General features: G+C 42.0%; 1 protein-coding gene across 2 annotated transcripts in view; it reads right to left on the reverse strand.

The window, feature by feature from the left end:
- Positions 1-18,987, reverse strand: part of ADCY9 (adenylate cyclase 9) — a 330,545-nt gene that overhangs the window by 131,666 nt on the left and 179,892 nt on the right. For both annotated transcript variants that reach the window (XM_030212364.1, XM_030212363.1), the window contains exon 2: positions 4,660-4,847. In XM_030212364.1, coding sequence (XP_030068224.1) covers positions 4,660-4,847 — 188 coding nt within the window. The remainder of the gene's footprint in view (positions 1-4,659; positions 4,848-18,987) is intronic.

Raw genomic sequence — 18,987 nt, forward strand, 5'->3', positions numbered from 1 at the left:
GCACTAAGACATTTCAGATGGCTGTGCGGGACTAAGTGGTATATGGATGGGTTCTCTTAATTAGAGAATGGCATGGGGAAAAAGTTTGTCCCCGTTCCTTCCTCACAAGCTCTGTCCCTGTCCCCTGCCCATCAGTGATGTCTGATCCCATCTGCACAAGCCTCGAACAGTTATGATTTTATATTTAAATCATTTTATTAAAATACAAAAAGAAACAATATTCTGTACAACTGTTTTATAAATTGCAAACAATACAGTACAAGAATCAACAAAACTCTTATCTCTCCTTCCCCTTCACTATCGGGAAAACTGAACAAGCCAATTACTAGAGAATGCTACATAGAAAATTCATGCTAACATAACACCTTGGTCACGCACACAGAACACAAATGTCAAATACTTAATAGCTGACCAAAAGTGATAAACATAAATTAAACCAAGAAGCAATATCTCGCATGTAGTACAACACCAAAGAAATAGAAAGAGATGCATTTCCTTCTATACTGTGCAAAATATAAAGATGACACATGCCAGGGATGGTATTAGGGAAGTGCAACTGGGGCAACTGTCTCCTGATCAAACAGAGCACTACGTTTTCTGGAAGCTGAAAGCGGCACAGCCTTGTAGGGTCCCCTCCCAAATTTCTGCCCTGGGCCCCAGCCATGTCTAACACCAACTCTGGCAGGATACACATTTCAAATCTGACATATTATAATCACAAAAGAGAAAATAACAATTTTTTCTACTTTCTGTTGTCTGATTATTTTATTTTTCAAATCAAGGTGGTCCCACGCTCACCACTCTATGTCCCTATCCCCACCAGTGTCCAGCATCACTCCTCTATGTGCCTATGCCCCCCCCCCCAAGTTCAGCATCTCACTTCTGTGTTCCTATTCTCCCCCATGACTAGTGCCCATATACTCCCCACCCATGTATGGCATTGCCCCTTTGTGTCCATATACCATCCGCATGCAGCATCTCCCCTTTGTGTTCCTGTCCCTATGCTCCCCTCTATGCCCATCATCTCCCCATTTCTGTGTAGCTCCCTGTGTCCAGCTTCTCCCCTCACTAACTCACCCACACCAATGTGTCTCCCTCCCTCCCTCTGCTTTGTGTTCAGTATTCCACTCCCTTTTCCTTCATCCCCTTGGTTCAGCATCTCTTTCCCTTCCCCTCCCTTCTCTCGCTTTCCCCCTGCAGGTCTAGCACCTCTCTCCCTTCCCTCCAGCCCCCCAATGGGTCCAGCGCCTCTCTTCTTCCCCCTAGCACCCCATGGGTCCAGTGCCTCTCTCTCTTCCCTCCAGCACCCCAATGGGTCCAGTGCCTCTCTTCCTTCCCTACAGCCAGCCCTCTCTGCCCCACATAGTCCAGCAACCTCTCTTCCTTCGATCCAGCCCCCCCACGGATCCAGCACCTCTCTCTCTTCCCTCCAGCCCCCCTATGGGTCCAGTATCTCCCTTCCTTCCAGCCCCTCTCATGGATCCAGCGCTTCTTCCCTTCCCTCCAGCCAGCCCTCCCTCCCCCTATGGTCCAGCACCTTCCCCCCTTCCATCCTGAGAGCAAAATGTTTTACTGTTTCTGCTGGGCGGTAAAAAGTTTTGCTCCAGTACCCACGGTAAACGCGCCAATTGTTTTCCTTTTACCGAAGACTTACCGTGGGTCCCCATCCCTGTGTTCATTCTCTATTCATAATCACTCCCTCACTGATGCTGAGAGTGAGCCACCTTAGGGAAATGTGGAGCTAACCTGCTGAGTCAGGAAGGGTTGGGCTCAGGCAGGGAAGAAGTTGAACACCCTGGAGAAAGACAGATCAGGGAGGCCACGAAAGAAAGAATCCTCCCAATTGGCTGTGGTACCTGGGCCCTCAGCAGTCTGTGTTTGCTAGAAGCAGAGGCTTCACAGAGGTAGGACAAATTTCCTTAGAACTTTAAGTTAAGAGAGTAAGGGTCAACTAAACCTGTGAAACTGCATAAGAGACAGACTACAGGAATCAAGTAAGTGTGTACTGAACCTGTAGAAGCCATGTCCAGGACTGGCTGCATGGACCCTGAACAGTGGTGTGCTGGTAAATGTTTAACAGGCTCTCTCCCCGGTCCCCCTCTGCGCCCCCCCCAAATTGCAGAGATGGCTCTAGCCGGGGAGAGAGCCTGGGGGGGGGGGGGTGGCAATGCATTCCTCCAGGAAAAAAAAATTAAATGATCCCAGGTTCCAATCTAATTCATGTTTAATGTGCGATAAAATTCCATAAATAAGTAAATAAATATAAACATTTAATATTGAGCACCTGATTCTCAAAGTGAACATATTCCAAACACTATAATGAAAATAAAATGATTTTTTTCTACCTTTGTTGTCTGGTGACTGTTTTTCTGATCATGCTGGCCCAGTATCCGATTCTGCTGCTATCTGTCCTCTTAACTCCATTTCAAGGGCTTCCTTTCCATTTATTTCTTTCCTTTCCTCCTTTCTTCTTCATTTCTGGTCCTCAGCTTCTGCCTATTTTCTTCATCCATGTGCAGTTTTTCTCCTCTCTTCCTTTCCCCTCAACTCATCTCCTTCCTCACTCTTCCCTCCCCTCCATCCATGCCCAGCATTTCTTCTCTCTCCCCTGCCCTCCATCCACCCATGACCAGCAGTGACCTTCCTCTCCCCTGCTCTCCATCTACCCATGTCCAGCAGTGACCTTCCTCTCCTCTGCCCTGCATGCACCCATACCCAGCGCTACCCTTAGTTCTCTCCCCTCCCTCCATCCATGCCCAGCAACTCCCTTCTCTTCCCTGCCACCCCCTCTCGAGTTGTCAGCGAATTCTCCTCCCTCCCTCCCTCCGGATCCGGTCCCTCACCGACTCCTTGTTCTTCTAATTCTTTGGGGCAGGCAGTCTTGCCTGCCTGCTGCCAGCTGACTCTCCCCCGCTGCCGATTCGCGTTTCAAAATGGCCGCCGAGACTTCAGCAGAAGTCTCACGAGCCCGCCTCTGGAAGTCTCGGCGGCCATTTTTAAAGCGCGAATCGGCAGCGGGGGAGAGTCAGCTGGCAGGCAAGACTGCCTGCCCTGAAGAATTAGAAGAACAAGGAGTCGGTGAGGGATCAGATCCGGAGGGAGGGAGGAGAGCCAGAGCCGGCTCACGATATTTAACAACCGGCTCGCAAGTCGGTAGAAAGATTAACAACCGGCTCTTGTGAGCCGATGCAAGGCGGCTCCAGCACACCACTGACCCTGAAGCAAGATGAAACACTAGCGTATACTGAATTGTACTGTCAGGGATAGGGCTGAAAGAAACTATAGAAAAGGTCCAAGTGATTGTTTGGTTAGAGTATCCAGCCTGTGGAGAGAACAGACTTGGAAAATTCTTACTTTGAACTTAATAAAGCTATTGTTTTACTTACAAACCTTGTGTGTAGCTGTATTCTTGACAGTTTCAACTCTGGCTATGGAGTCACACTGGCACATTACAACAAAATGGATAATATCTTATTACAATTAATGCTGCAGACGTTGTTGCTCGAATGTGACCAACGCAGTTATCATAACTGGGTTTATAAAGGGTTTAGACAAATTCTTGGAGGAAAATGCTATAAACCATATAAAATTACTCCCTTAATATATTTTAATGAAATTCAATACTTAGTAATTTCATCATACTTATTTAATAATTTCTATATTTCAGTAACTAACACCTGGAGAAATTACTATAACACCCTATATACTGGCAGAATGAATATTGCGTCTCTTTTCCTCAGACAAAGGCTATATAACTACCCTTTAAAATCTAGCACAACTAAGCTTATTTGGTGCACAGATGTGAAAAACAACTACATAAAAAGTCTTTTGCAGCTATTATCTCTTGGCTGGATCCTTTTAACAAAGCTGTTGAGATCTCACTTAGGACCAGGACTCTGGGGGTCATATTAACCATAAAGATCATGGCAGGAGTCCCTTTGAAAGCAGAAGAATTCAATTTCATTACTTCCTGTGAAGGCAAGTCTGTCTAATTAACTTCACTGCTCCCTCCAAGCTTTCTGAACCCAAGGGAAGCAGGCTCAGAAGTGCTGAATAATAGATTAATCGTGCCACTAATGAATGTTATGACAAGCAGGAGCACCTCCTTAATCCAGATCAGTCTATAGGTTAAGATGATCATTAAAGTTAAACTCCTTGGAAACACTACAAAGAACTGCCATGCTGTTTGGCTAAAGTAGTTTAAATCACTAAAAAACAATTACATAACAGTTCATTTAGCTTGACAATAACTTTATATTTTTACATTTTTGTTCTTCAAGAAGTTATGTTTCTATATTTTTCTCATTCCGCTCTATCATAAAGCCAATACATGTCTTCTAGTAGTGTGTCAATTTTCTTCTATAACTTCTTGTAATTTTAATTTGGATGTCTGTCACCTAACCAATTCTAGGATTTCTTATGATGTAGAAGAGATGTGCCCAGTTCTTAAAAGGAAAGGTAATCATGAAAGCCTGTGCTACTGTAGCCTGTGAATTAGATTGGTGTACTGATAGACACTCCTAGAAGAAAACAAATTGTGAAGGTTATAATACCTGCCCCATGTCAAGAACTGTGAGGGATTTTTCACATACTTCCATCTTCCCCACACAAGTATTTGAAACAATCATTTAAGTGTGGGCGTATTCCTGTGAGACTAACCTTGTGTTTCTCTGGGTGATTATTAGCCTGTGATAGATTGTCCGTATTCTCTGGAGATAGTGCAGTGTGTAATTTCAAGGAAGAACTCGAGTTGTCTCCAGTATGATGAGCAGAGAACAATATCTGTGAGCAGCAATTGCAGCTGGATTCTCTTGTCCTTCGACCAGATATCAAGTAGGTCTTCAAACCTAGGAAGTAAAGAAGATTGTAGCAACACTGAGGTATCCTTTTCTTTATACTCAAACTGCATTAATTTTTCCATTCTTGAATTTGTTGCCAATATGGTGGCAAATTAATGCCATATGTTTAGACACTTTAGACCATATATATAAGGAATTATTTTGCAAAATATATTAATAAAAACAGTACTCCAAATGAGGATAACTGACATAAAATATGCAGTTTGGTCATAATGGCAAATAGAACTTCACTTTAAACTTAATTTTATAACTGTTCAAATACAGGGTCAGTGACACTGATACTCAATAACAATGTATCCAGGAGAGATGTAACAAGTCCTAATTCAATTTTCTGAATACAGCATCAACTCTGCTAGAAAAGGCAGAGAAATCGAATCACAAATATAGCAGGTTAGCCCAATACCTAATGTTGCAGATACGTTTACTGACCTTTATATCTATATATCCATGTGGGTTAACACAGCAACTACATCTCATTACTAGAAAGAAACTGGTTCTTTTCGAGACTGCTTTTAAAACTCTTAACCTCTATTCACCTGTTCAGTATCCATTTCTGTTTTAATCATTCCCACTATACGTAACTCCCTAATCCCTTATTTGTCTGCCTTGAGTAGATTGTAAACTCTGTCGAATAGCGACTGTCCGTGTTGCGTGTACAGTAGTAGTACAATGTATAGCTTCAGTAAGCTCTACCTCTGTGCAGTGGTGTTCCTTGGGGGGGGGGGGTGCGGTCCGCCCCGGGTGCACGCCGCTGGGGGGGTGCCACGCGCGCCTGTCCTCCATTGTTCCATGCTTCTTCTCTGCCCCGGAACAGGTTACTTCCTGTTCCAGGCCAGAGAAGAAGCATGGAACAACGGAGGACAGGCCCGTGCGGCGTGCACCTGGGGGGGGGGGGTCCTTTCGCCGGGGTGGCCCACGCTGCATTCGGGGGGGGGGGGCGTAGCTGGGTTTAAAAATGGTTTGGAGAAGTTCCTGGAGGAAAAATCCATAGTCTGCTATTGAAATAGACATGGGGGAAGCCATTGCTTGCCCCGGGATTAGTAGCATGGAATATTGCTGTTATTTGGGTTTCTACCAGGTACTTGTGACCTGGATTGGCCACTGTTGGAAGCAGGATACTGGGCTAGATGGACCATTGGTCTGACCCAGTACGGTTATTCTTATGTTCTTAACATTATGAAAATGATACTACCTCAATTATATTCAACATATTTCTTACATGATGTATCCCATCTTCTGGTTTCTTTGCTTAACTACAGAGCAATACATCTATGTTTACACAGAAGAGAAAAACATCACAGATTATGGGCCATGTTTAAAACTTAATGTGCATTATCTGATATTAGTCCACTGCGTAGTCCACTATATTTCTATGACCAGCATAGTATTCAGCACATGCTAATATTTGCTACAACATGAACATGGCCTAAAATGTATTATTTTTTAAGACAACACTGATACTTATTAACGAATGTTTATAATTAGTAGATATAGTAGAGTGATGAGTTTAACAAAAAAAAAAAAAACAACCTATTGATATTCATTTGACAACTGCACTAAATATCAATCTGGAAGTGTACTATATATAGCCAGTATTCAGCAGTATAGAGTATGTATAATTTAAAATGTCTAACTTAGATTATTTCAAATCATATGTGTATTCAGTGATTCTATGCACTTAGAGCTTCTTCTGCAAAGCCTCACTAGAGATTATCACATGGCAAATGAGAGGAAGCCCATAGGAATGGAATGATCTTCCACTCATTTATCGCGCTGGGAATTGCTAGCGTGGTTTAGTTAAATAGGCCCTTAGATAGCATAGCTAAATAGCCACAATAAGTTGAAAAATCCAAGACATTTCAAGTTTACCTGCTATCTGGGCAGCCTGCTTGGTGGTCTGTTTTATGTTTAGTGGATGAATATCACTGCTTATATGTATAAATTAGATATCTAAGTGGCACTACCTCCAGAATGCCCCAAAATCCTGACTCCTTTTCAGACGGTTTTCATTGCATAATGATTTATATGTCCCAAATTATTTGTTTCAGTCCTTGGAAATTAAAAAGAATTTTTTTTTTGTGGCCGGTGCCACTACTGACCACATAAGTACCTTTGAATATTAACCCCAATTTATATTCCTGTCTCTCTATAAGAACAATAAATAGTTATTTTAAAAAAGATTCTACTCTACTGCTCTGGATAAAGGTGTAGGTAGGAAGCAAGTGAGAGCAGGGGACTGTGCAAGACAGGTTAAAGCCAAGCAAAAGCACAAGGGAGTAAGAGAGAGACAGCTAATTAAGGTGAGCAAGGACAGAAAACAAAACCCATAGGGAAGGAGGAGGACATGAAAAGAATCCACATTGGGGGGGAAGTTATCAACATGAGCTACTGTTTTAGCACATGCTTGGGACTTGTGGAAAAATAACTCTACTTACCTGTAGCCTACATTGATATCTTCCCACCTAAATAAGAGGAGGAAATTAATTCTCCAACAAAGGAACGAAAAATAAGAAAGTAGTAAGAGAAAGGGAATAGTTTTAAAATTCCCCTCAAAATGCATTCAAGTCAGAGAAGATGGAGATGTAAAAGATTAGTGCTAACAGCAGGTGGCAGGCTGTCCCTTTGTGCTAACAGCAGCAGCTGTATATATGAACTCTATTCCTGGCTACAGAGGAGGCAGTCAGGGCCCAGTTAAAAAAGAACACACTGAAACCTCCAAGCTACTCATATGACAAACCTGGTGTGTTTTCCTCTAGTCTCTAAACTCTTCAGTTTTTCATGTCAATTTTCTACAGGCTAAAATCAGCAGCCAACCACCCTTGATGTCTGGTTAACAGTTAAAGGCACATTATGACCACTGCCATGATAGGCTACGTGTGTATAGAGATATTAGTGACAATTACGGATTGTCACCCTCTCCTGAGGATCCCCTTTGTAAGCCCCCCCCCCCTCCCCGGGTGGTCTAACATAGGGCAGGCAGAAGAAATCCACTGTTGCTCTTGCCCATGCTGGCTCCAGGTTCAAAATAGCAGTTGCAACTTGTAGCGGTATTCTTGTGGTACTACCGCTAGAGTCATGACACACATTTTATTCAGTAGGATTCACAGAATCTGCTTGGATCCAAAGAGAGACACGTGTGCAGATTTTATCACTAAGCTTGAACAGGCTTGCATCTCTAGGAGCAACTTCTGCTCTGAGGTAATGGTTACATGTATAGGATTTGATTTTCCATGCTTGTTCTGAAATAATAGTTTTAACCAGCGCGCTGAGATAACCTGAAAATCCCAGAGCAAGCATAGACTATGAGCGAACTTATACTCTTAATTTTTTTCACAGAGTGTACTTTGTCAAACGCCTTTTGAAAATCCAGATATACAATATCAACCAGCTCACCTCTATCCACATGGTTATTCACCTTTTAAAAGAAATATAAATTGGTGAGGTGAGATTTCCCTTGACTAAATCTATTTCTCATTAATCCTTGCTTATGTAACATAGTAAGTGACAGCAGATAAAGATCTGAATGGTCCATCTAATCTGACAGTCACATTCATTATCAATTCAAGATTTAAATCTATAGAATGCTAAGTAGTAGTAGTAGTAAATCAACAATGAACGCGATATTATTTACTTAATTATGGTCAAAATTACAGAGCATATACATGTATATGCTCTGTAATTTTGTTCTTCATAATAGTCTCTACTATTCTGCCTGGCACCAACGTCAGGCTCACTGGTCTATAATTTCCCAGATTGCCTCTAGAACCATTTAAAAAAATTGGCATTACATTGGCCACCCTTCAATCTTCCGCTACCATGTTTGATTTTAAAGCTAAATTACATATTACTAACAATAGTTTTGCAAGTTCATTTTTAAATTCTATCTGGGATATATGCCATCTGGTCCAGGTGATTTGCTACTCTTCAATTTATCAATTGTTCCATTACATCTTCCAAGTTTACATAGATTTGTTTCAATTTCTCTGACTCATCAGCATTGCCAGTCTAATTAAAAAAAAAAAGGTATCAGCTTGTTTTCCTTTTTTTGTTTTGTTTTAATTCTATTTATTACCTTTTTATGATTACACCTCATTCAAACTTGTACCAAATAGCTAAATATGGAGCATTACATCTAATTTGTTAAGCAGAGATTTTTCTATAATGAGGTAGTAGAGATCTCAGACATGTACTCCCTATAGCTCACAGAAAGAATATTCTGGAGTACCTGCTCCTAAGTAAAGCTCTGGACCAGTGTGATATAAAGCAATGGGGGATGGCCTCCATCTGTCTCAAGTCAAACAACAGGAAGAATCATCTTTACTTCTGAAGGGAAGTATACAGGTGTGGCTTCTGGTTGCGCATTTTTTTTATTTTTAATTTATATTTATAGGTCATTCGGTTCAAGGCATACTCCAGTTGCAAACAAAGTAAAAATATAAAACAGTATATATCTGTATTGAATCATACAGTAATCCTTATCTGGCAACAAACACATACCAAAGTGTATAACCATGCTGCAATGGTTGCATCTTAGCATTTGACTCCATGACATTGTTCTGACACTTCTTCTTGCTGGGTGGGGGCAGCATTTCAAAGGGTGAACTGATGGATCCTCGCCAGCCACTTAAAACAAGGGCTCCAGATCTAATAAGTAAAGCACCTTACTCTACCAAGTTAAAATTTTCTGGTGCTTTGGGCAACCACACCCAATATTTCTCTGTTGTTCAAACTATTGCTTCACTATCTTTCCACAGTTTATACAACAGTTGGCACAGTTAACATACCACCATGTGGAAAATGTCCAAACCTGAAAGACAAAATGTACATTCATACAGACTGAAGCAGGGTGTTTCCAACAATTCCAGAAGCAATTAAAAATCCAAATCCAGAAATAATTGCTCCTTTGCCATTTGCAAAACCAAGAGACAATTTTTTCCACAGGTCAGAACAGTGATTTTCACTATTTCTGGATAAGTGGTTGGAATTCTACAAAAGGGGGATCCCCCTGCAATGAAATGGCCAGCCCAGCTGGTCAGGTACACTCAAAGCCAATCATGAGAACGACAATGAAATCTGCTCCCCCTCAGCCTCTCTCGCCTCCTCCACAAATACTTTCTTCCTCAGCCCTCCCACACATGCATAGTTTTCCCCTATATACTTTCTCATTTTCTTGGCCTGTTGCCTCTATATACTTGCAGTCTTAACTAGTAATGATTGTTTAATATGGTAATTTATGTCAGATATTGTATTAATGTTTATAATTGTTCAAATTAGCTGTTTATATTTTCTGTAACTTGCCACAAACACTGAGGATTGTGTGGGATATTGTGAAATCTAACCTTACCTGATGATTTCTCTTTCTTTATTATCTTGCTAGACCAGTCCAGACTGATGGATTATCTACCCCTATCAGCAGAGACTTGAAGATTTACATCATCAGTATAATTACAGGCACAGCCAGGAACACTCCACTATGCTAATGCCAAATCTAAGAATTATCTAAAGGACCCTATATACATGTGGAACGCATTAACAACCAGGCAGCTCTCTGTAGATATCAGAACATTGATGAAAACTATGTACAATGAACAAGAAAAACAGCAGCCCAAAGCTAAAGGCTACCAGGACTCTGCCATGTTCCCAGGTAGGTTCCTGGACTGGTCTAGCAGGACTCAAGGAAAGGAAATTATTAGGAAAGAGTAACTTTCACATTCTGTATCATCCTGCTAGACCAGTCCAGACAGATGGGATGTACAAAACGTTTATCCTAACTGTACAGAAGACAAATTTCCCTGCAACATGGATCTGCCAAAGGCAGCACCTCCTCTGGCCTGGACTCAATCTTGTAATATTTCACAAAAGAATGCAGCAAAGATTGTCACCACTCTGCAGATACTCTGTATACTCTGGGCTGACCACTCATGCTACCCAAGAAGTTGCCTGAACTCTATCAATTCAGGAGGTAAACTACTCCTATCATCTCCTTAATCCAATGGGAAATTGAAGGCTTTGAGGCTGCTTCTTCTTTGCATAGCCCATGAAACCATTCAAAAAGTCAATCTAATGGTAACATGAAAGGGGGGGGGAGCAAGATGGTGGCAGCTTTACCTTGGCTGGCAGGACGCTCTTTGACTATGCCTAAATACAAGATCTGACGGGAATTTTTCCTCTCTTCTCTCAGTCAGTTGTTTCTTTGGGTCTGACAGATTGACATTTAACCTAAGTGCTCTGGATTAAGTTGGTTTGCTCTGCTGAGTTGATGCCATTGTCCGGTAACTTGGCATCTTTCCTCAGACTAGATATTTCTTGAAGCAACAGCTCTCTGGATGAGGTAGCTGGATCTGTTCCTGCAACTGGATGAGGTAGCTGGGTCTGTTCCTGCACCCTTGTAAGAGTTGAGAAGTGCAATGGTTGAAATGGGAGACACTGATGTGACTGCTGTTGGAACTCTGCAGGGTGCCTATGTAGCCACAAGTCCCTTGAGAGGATTTGGAGGGAGTGGTGAGACTACTGGCAACTCTGTGGAGGACTCTGCAGTGCTATTAGAGGAGATTTTGACACTTCATGGATCTGATGCTCCTTTTGGCAATACCTCCAGTTTTTCTTCTTCCAAGGCTAGCAACTTTCTCCCTGGCATCAATCTGGGTACTAGAGGGTGGAGGTGACAAAAGGAAGCAAGGGAATTTAGAAAGTCACCCTCAGGAAAAACATGACAGTAGTGGGGAAGGTAATGTTAAAATAGAAAACTATCTAAACTCAATAACACATGGAAAGCAATCAACACAAATGCTCACAGCTTAAGTAAAAAGGTTCAAGATCTGCAAGCCCTGATGTTTGAAGACGACTTGGGTTTTGTCATTACAGAGACATGGTTCAATGATTTCCACGAATGTGATGTAACCATACCGGGCTATAATCTTTTTAGAAAGGACAGGGAGAACCAAAAAGGTGAAGGAATGGCACTGTATGTGAGAAATAATATCAGACCGGCAGAAATGCAGGGAACCTGGGGAAAGAAAGAAGCTATATGGATTGTCCTGGAAAGAGAAGATGGAACATGTATCTACACGGACCTCCAGCACAAATGGAGAAGCTGAACGAGAATCTGAAGATATCCATAAGCTTGGAATGAAAGGGGAGGCGCTATTGCTGGGAGATTTCTCATAGGCAAAGTGGTGAACTGGATTGGAAACTGGTTTACTGAGAGGTGACAGAGGGTGGTGGCAAATGGAATTCGCTTGGAGGAAAGGAACTGCTTTACGGGTCAGTGCTGGAGCCAATTCTGCTTAATATATTTGTGAGAGACATTGATAAAGGGTTAAAAGAAAAGTTTAACACAAAGATAGCCAACAGAGTGGATACTCCTGAGGGAGTAGAAACCATGAGAAGAGATCCCCAAAAATTAAAAGAATGATCAGAGGTCTGGCAGTTAAAACTGAATGCGAAGAAGTGCAGAGTGATGCACTTGGAATGCAGAAATCCAAGAAGATGTACCAGATAGGAGGCGATAAGCATAGCTCAGGAGAGGGACCATGGTGATGGTGTCTGAGGATTTCAAAACAATGTGAGCTTGAAGCAGTGCATTTTTTCTAGCAAAAAAGGTGATGATACTCAAATGCCTGGCCACCCTTCAGAGGTGAGGTGATCACTAAGGAACACACCCCATAATAGCCAGGCCCCCTGCAACCAGTCACAGAATCTGTGACAAGACAGAATTGAACTCTTTCATTAAAACTTGGAGACCAGGGGTCAATTTTAGCAGACAATGGAAAAGGTGACGGTACTCAGTACCCCCAAATACCCCATCAAAAAAAGCCCTGCTCACACCGACGTTGAGGCTTCAGACCTGGCTCCAAAATGTTTTGCTCTCTGAGCCTCTCTGGCCAACTATGTTCTCTTCATCATATGAAGGCAGAAAATACAGTTTGAAGGGGTATGATCAGGCCCCAAACACTGCAGACACCAAAAACGGGTGTCCTTGCCAAAAATGGTCCTGTTGCACCAAGTGCAGTGCTTAAAGCCACTGGGAACCTTCGATGACATGAAAGGAAAAACAGCTGCTGTCAAATGAAATTACTCAATGATGCTAAATAAAGGGAAGAGCACCAAAAAAGAGAAAAGGGAAAAACACGACTGGAGCTCAGGCCTAAACATGGCATAGCGAGTGCGGTAAAAACAAAGAAAACTTAGAAAAAAAGCAAAAGTAATCTAAAATAATATATGGGGAAGGATAAAATATGGTAAACCCTGAAAAAGGTAGTAAGAGAAAAAAAAAGGAAGGCACAAAAAGGCCAACTGAACCAGCTGTGAGGAGTGGATAATGACACGTTCTCTCCTCACCTCAAGGTGAGTGGGAAGGCACTTGCTTATGCACAATGGAGTGCATCTCGTGCTCAAAGAGCTATTTTTAAAATCTTGTTACCCATCTGTAAGAATTATAGGCCTGCTTCTCCTTAGAGAAATATTTTTTCACTCATCAAATAGTTAAGCTGTGGAACTTGTTCCTGGAGGATGTGGTAACAGTGGTTAGCATATCTGGGTTTAAAAATTTTTTGGACAAGTTCCTGGAGGAAAAGTCCATAGTCTGCCATTGAGACAGACTTTGGGAAGCCACTGCTTGCCCTGGGATTGGTAGCATGGAATGTTGCTACTATTAGAGTTTGTGTGTGCTGCCGCTCTACAAGGTCCCAGCAGAGCTAGTGTCAGCAAACACAGGGGAATGTCTGAGCGCCAGCCTTCTGCTTGCAGCTGACATTGCAGCCGTTATTCAGACCCGCAGAAGCAGCGGGCCCGACACAGGAGCAGGTGACCGGATAAATTAATGAGCCAGCAGGAGCGGTAGAAGAAAGGGAGGCAGATGGGGTAAAAGAAGGGGATGGGGGGGGAAGGGGGACACACAACTCAATTTTCTGTTTAAACATCAGGATTTATTCTGTTGGATAGAAATGCGAGGTGCGTTCATATTAAAGCGCACTCACTATAGTAAGAGGCTATCTTTGTTTTAGGAAAATTTATAAAATGTGGTTGAGAAGATTGCTCTAGGAAGACTGAAAAGTGAATACTCTCTCTTGATATTGAGTATGCTACAGATGTGATTTTTTTTTTTTTAGAAACTCTACTAAGAAATGCTTTCTAACTATGTAATAAACTTTGATAGTATTAGTTTATATAATGTGTACAATATATATTTTTGCTGTTTTGTTATACATAAAAGATGAAAGCCTTCCCCTTCAAATATGCTGGGCAACATTTCAGTTTTCAAAGACTAAGGCTGAGGTACACCGGCAACAGCACAGAAGTCTGCACTGCTGCTGCCTGGGTTTGTGCATGCTTTGTGGTGGGACAATATTTCAGGGTCAATAAATCCAAGTCAGTTTTACTCCATCTATAATGACCACTGCTAAATAGTTAACACCTGCTGGAGAAACCAATGTCATTGTTATGTTTAGGTACAAAAAGGCTTTTGTTTAATATACCTACCCCTTAATACTTAGAACTGAGGCGCAATGTACTACTCAACAGTGAAGGTACTTCAGTCCTTCCATATATCAGTGAACTTGAAAGGATACAGTAAAATCTATGCTAATACATATACAAAACAGAAATGGTCATACAAACAGTATCATTATTCTAAGTAGGCAGAATGATCTGCTTAAATAAACCACACGCTGATAAGCTTGACAAACATGGAAGATATATGATGTAAAGAGTGTTATGAGTTTACCCAATGTCATGCCACCACCTTTTTCTCCAATGATGTACTGCTATGAGGGAGGTTTGTTTCCACAAATTTTAGTGATATTGCTTGGATACACCAGCAAAATGTGGAGCCCATGTGACAAAAAGGTGCTGTAGAGCAGTGGTCTTCAACTCAGTCCTCAGGGACCACCATGCCAGTCGGGTTTTTAGGATACCAACAATAAATATGCATGAGAGATATCCGCATGCCATGAGAGAAATGCATGCTAATATATCTTATGCACATTTGTTGTGAAAACTCAACTGGCAAGGTGGCCCCTAAGGACTGGGTTGAAACCCACTGCTGTAGAGTGTGCTGTTGAAGAACTGTCTAAAATAAAGTTGCTAAATGAATTCAGATTCACCGACAGGGTTGATCCAGTCCTGGGTTTACACCACTGCATGCAGAGACTTGTAAGTCTTGCTTTTCTTATGGAATGCAATGGGGAAACCAGAACAATCATCCCTGCATGCAATGGGGTAAACCCAGGAATAGATCAACCCTGTTGGAAAAATCCTGATCCAACTGATAACCCGAGTTTAAAATGTTAGTGTAACACACTATAACTTGACTCAGTTTTCTTCCTAAGTGTCAGGGCTCAAAGCTGCAACTAGGTTTGTGAGCCCTTGGGCCGCTGCCAAAGAGCGGCAGTGGCAGGCAAAACCACCCCAACCAGCACTGGGCTAACACACACACAAAGCAGGGACTGCAGATAGGGATAAACAAAGCAGGAACACACTGGACAAGAACACTTGGACTGGAACACAGGACTGGAGCAAGGCTTCACCTGCACTTGACCACCCTTCCCCAGGAGTTGAGCCCCTGGGTGCAGGCGGCCGGCAGGGCTTACCGGACTGGGCAGGAACTGGATACCAGCAGGAAACACACAACAGTCAAGACTACAAGCTGCCAGGCAGCCACTAGGACAGAAACACAGACAGGTGAGAGTCAGGACTCAAAGCTGCCAAGCAGCCACTAAAAAGGAACACAGACAAGACAAGGGAATGCAAACCAGAAACAAGACTAGGAACTAAGCAATAAAACCAAAGCTAACTACACACAAACAAACTAGAATCATGCAAGAAACTCAGAATAAAACTGGACTAGGCAGAAGTGCACAGAGCACACCCACATACCAGGGACCTTAGACGATGCAAAGGGAAACACAGAAGTTTCTAGGTGATTAATAAAGCCCATCAGCTGCTAAAGCTCAGCTGCAGCAATCACAAGGCAACTACGGGTGCTGTTCAGGTACAAAAAGGGAAAGCAATTCTGGCAGCCCGGAAGATCTGGACTGAACTGGGCTGAAGTCTGGAACGGGTGACAGTAAACAGACAGTCCATTGCAGCCACCAGGTCTGTCCACCAGAGGGCGAGGTGAGCACAGAAAAGGAAACGGTCACAAACGTGACACTAAGATTGTTCTGGCTTCTGATCTACTTTGGATTTTTCTATGAAATTCTCTCTCTGCTTATTGTCCTTTTGCTAACCTCTTGCTTGCAGTCACAAATTTACAATTAATGTGATATTTAGATATTTCACATATCTGAATTCTGCTGCAGCTTGGTTCTTTTCTGTTTGTCAGAACAATGCTATTTAAAAGCAAGAATTACAGCTTTGATATCTCAGAGTAAAATCAAGCTCAGATGTCATCTACACAGCTGAGGAAGGGTAGGCAATGCTGCTAGGATTCAAACCTTGGGTCTTTAAGGTTTTCCAGTTTTGTGTTCTGACTCCAGATATATTTTTAGTGTATGCAAAACACTAAAGATTATAAAAAGGAGCAAGTCCCTTTAAACACAACTTTCCAGGCTGCATCTATAACTGACACCACCCGGAACGCCAGGCCTGTCTAACAGCTGGCATGTTTTTAAGTTGACATAAGGCATAAACATAGGATGCGCTGTGGTGGAAGGGAATCCTCACATTTACAAAATGGTTTGGAAGCACAAAGTGTTGACATGTGGATAGAGCAAGTAAACATTTTTATATAGTTCTGACTAACTGCCTCTGGATTATGTATGTGGTTAATAAAATACTTTGTGGAGCAGTAGGCTGAGAACCAGGGAAGCCTACTTCAAACCCTCCTGTGGCTCCTTGGGATCTTGGGCATGTTAGTAAATTTGGAAAATAGTTAGGTCTCCCCCTCCCCTAAAAATATTACCCAGACAAGTAAGAAAGGTCAGAAAATATTTTTAATTATATTAATACTTTCTTTCTGTCCATGTGGGAAGCACTGATACATCATGGCCACTGCTGGCACTACAGCCTCTCATATTTCCCATACAGGCAAAATCCGAGTGTTACAATAATAGGCAGTTTGTCTTCGTATATGTGCATGTAGAGTCGCCCACAGGTCAACACAGAATCAGTCTGTGGTTTGGGTTAACAGCAGGATGCACAGGAGTGCAAAAATGTACAATGTGAAGAATAAATGATGCCAACATGGGCTGTACCAGTGGCAATTATCTTTGCATAGCTGAGGCAAGTTGCCAGGGCAGGATAAAGGCATAGGCAAGCAATGTATATACTTAAGGCCCAAAGGTTTGAAAGTCCCTGTCACATACACCCAGGTCCCATGCAGAAAACAAATGTCAAAAATTAGGTCTACTGTCTCAGTCCATATAGAACAAGAAGTAGCATCTTCAGTCACTCATGTCATCAGCTGGCACCATGCCTTGACTCCTCCTCAGAATTCTTAGACTGGCATCCAAGACAGTACATAATGGGGTCTGGGGATATGTTATAACATTTTACATTAACAGAACACAATGATGTAGAGGTTGACATACTTATTTTCATCTGTTTGTGGGCATTAAAAAATGTATTTATATTATGGTAAAGAGCCACACAGACTTGTTTCCCTAGGGCCCACCAAAAAGTTAATCCTTCCCCACAGGCTGCTGATGGTGGCAGTTTCAGGGAGAGAGAAGAAACTGGCTGGAGAGGAGGGTGAGACTGGAATGACTGAAGTGTGTGTGTACAAGGATATGGTGAGAGGCTATCCAGGGCTGGGTTCTGACGACATGTGGGCTGGAGAGGAAAAGGAGAGGACTGGAAATGGAGAATTAGTAGAAGAGATGGAGTAGGGATGCAATGGGGAATGAGGCACATCTTCCAACCAATCCTGATCTTTCTCTAATTCTTTTAAAGTCTTCCGTGAAAACAACCAGAAATGCTGGAATTACAGAAGTAGTGCAACAGTAATATTAAGTTGAATGCAAAAGTTTTGCATGTTTCAGTTTGGTAAATTAAAATGTAATATGCAAACCTAGGCAAATTTATTCAATCATGATATAGAATTTTCTAACTCTTACCACAGGAAATTAGTGACTCTGGTCACAGTTATTACTTCTCCTTTGCAGCCAGCACTGTGACATTGTGGAGGATATCCTATGAAGGACAACTAGAAATGTCTCCATGCTTTTTCCTTTCCTGCTGAGCATTTTAATGAAGTCACTTTCCAGAAATTCTTTCCTGACTAGCAGCATTGGGTATGTTGTGCAGAGGGTCTGAGGACAGATGAAAATAAATCAGTAGTGACAATTCAGGAGGTGGGAGTGTTAATGACAGAAAAGTAGAGGTGGAAGTCTCCCTCTGAGCAAAGCTATGGCAATCTTCCAAACACAAGAATGGATTTAACCACAAGCTTGGCCCTTAGAACCTACCTCTCAACCTTCTGAGCTATAATAAAATATATATAAAAATATGGTTTCTAATTATAGTATAGCAGAGAAACATACATTATACCATTATTGCACATTTAAAATGCCTGTTCTTTCAGAAACCAGAGTACAGAAGAGTAGCCTAGTAGTTAGAACAGGCTGAGAACTAGCAAAGCCCAGCTCAAATCCCACTGCTGTTCCTTATGATCTTGGGCAAGTCCTTCAACTCTCCATAGCCCCAGGTAACAAATTTAGGCCATCAGCCCTCAAAGGGACAGGGAAATACCTAGCGTAAATGAATGTAAAAGTCAAATAAATAAACACAACTTAAACTCCATCTTTCCTTTGTTCTATATGTTCACAAAAAGAGGGGTGGAAAATTCCTAGGTGCTGAAAAATTGACATCTTGCACTGGTCTGGGCAGAAACCTCAGCTAAATTTGTGCTGAAAGAGAGATGTTCAAGATCAAGTTGAAGTTCTATGCTTATTTGATATATCATCTACTAATATTGCCTTACGAATTACCAAACTAGAATAATCCCCTCCCATAACCACTCACTTAAAAACTTAGCATGATATTCAAACTCAGAGATGGTAGAGCAAATCCTGCGCACTCAAAGGAATTGGTTTATAGACAAATTGCTACACAAATTATATGGATGAAAACTCCCCAAATGTAACAGAGTATTCCTTGTTACTGTCTTCTTAAATAAAGTGGTCTGAAT

The sequence above is a fragment of the Microcaecilia unicolor genome, chromosome 8, assembly GCF_901765095.1.
Source record: "Microcaecilia unicolor chromosome 8, aMicUni1.1, whole genome shotgun sequence".
NCBI classification, from domain to species: Eukaryota; Metazoa; Chordata; class Amphibia; order Gymnophiona; family Siphonopidae; genus Microcaecilia; species Microcaecilia unicolor.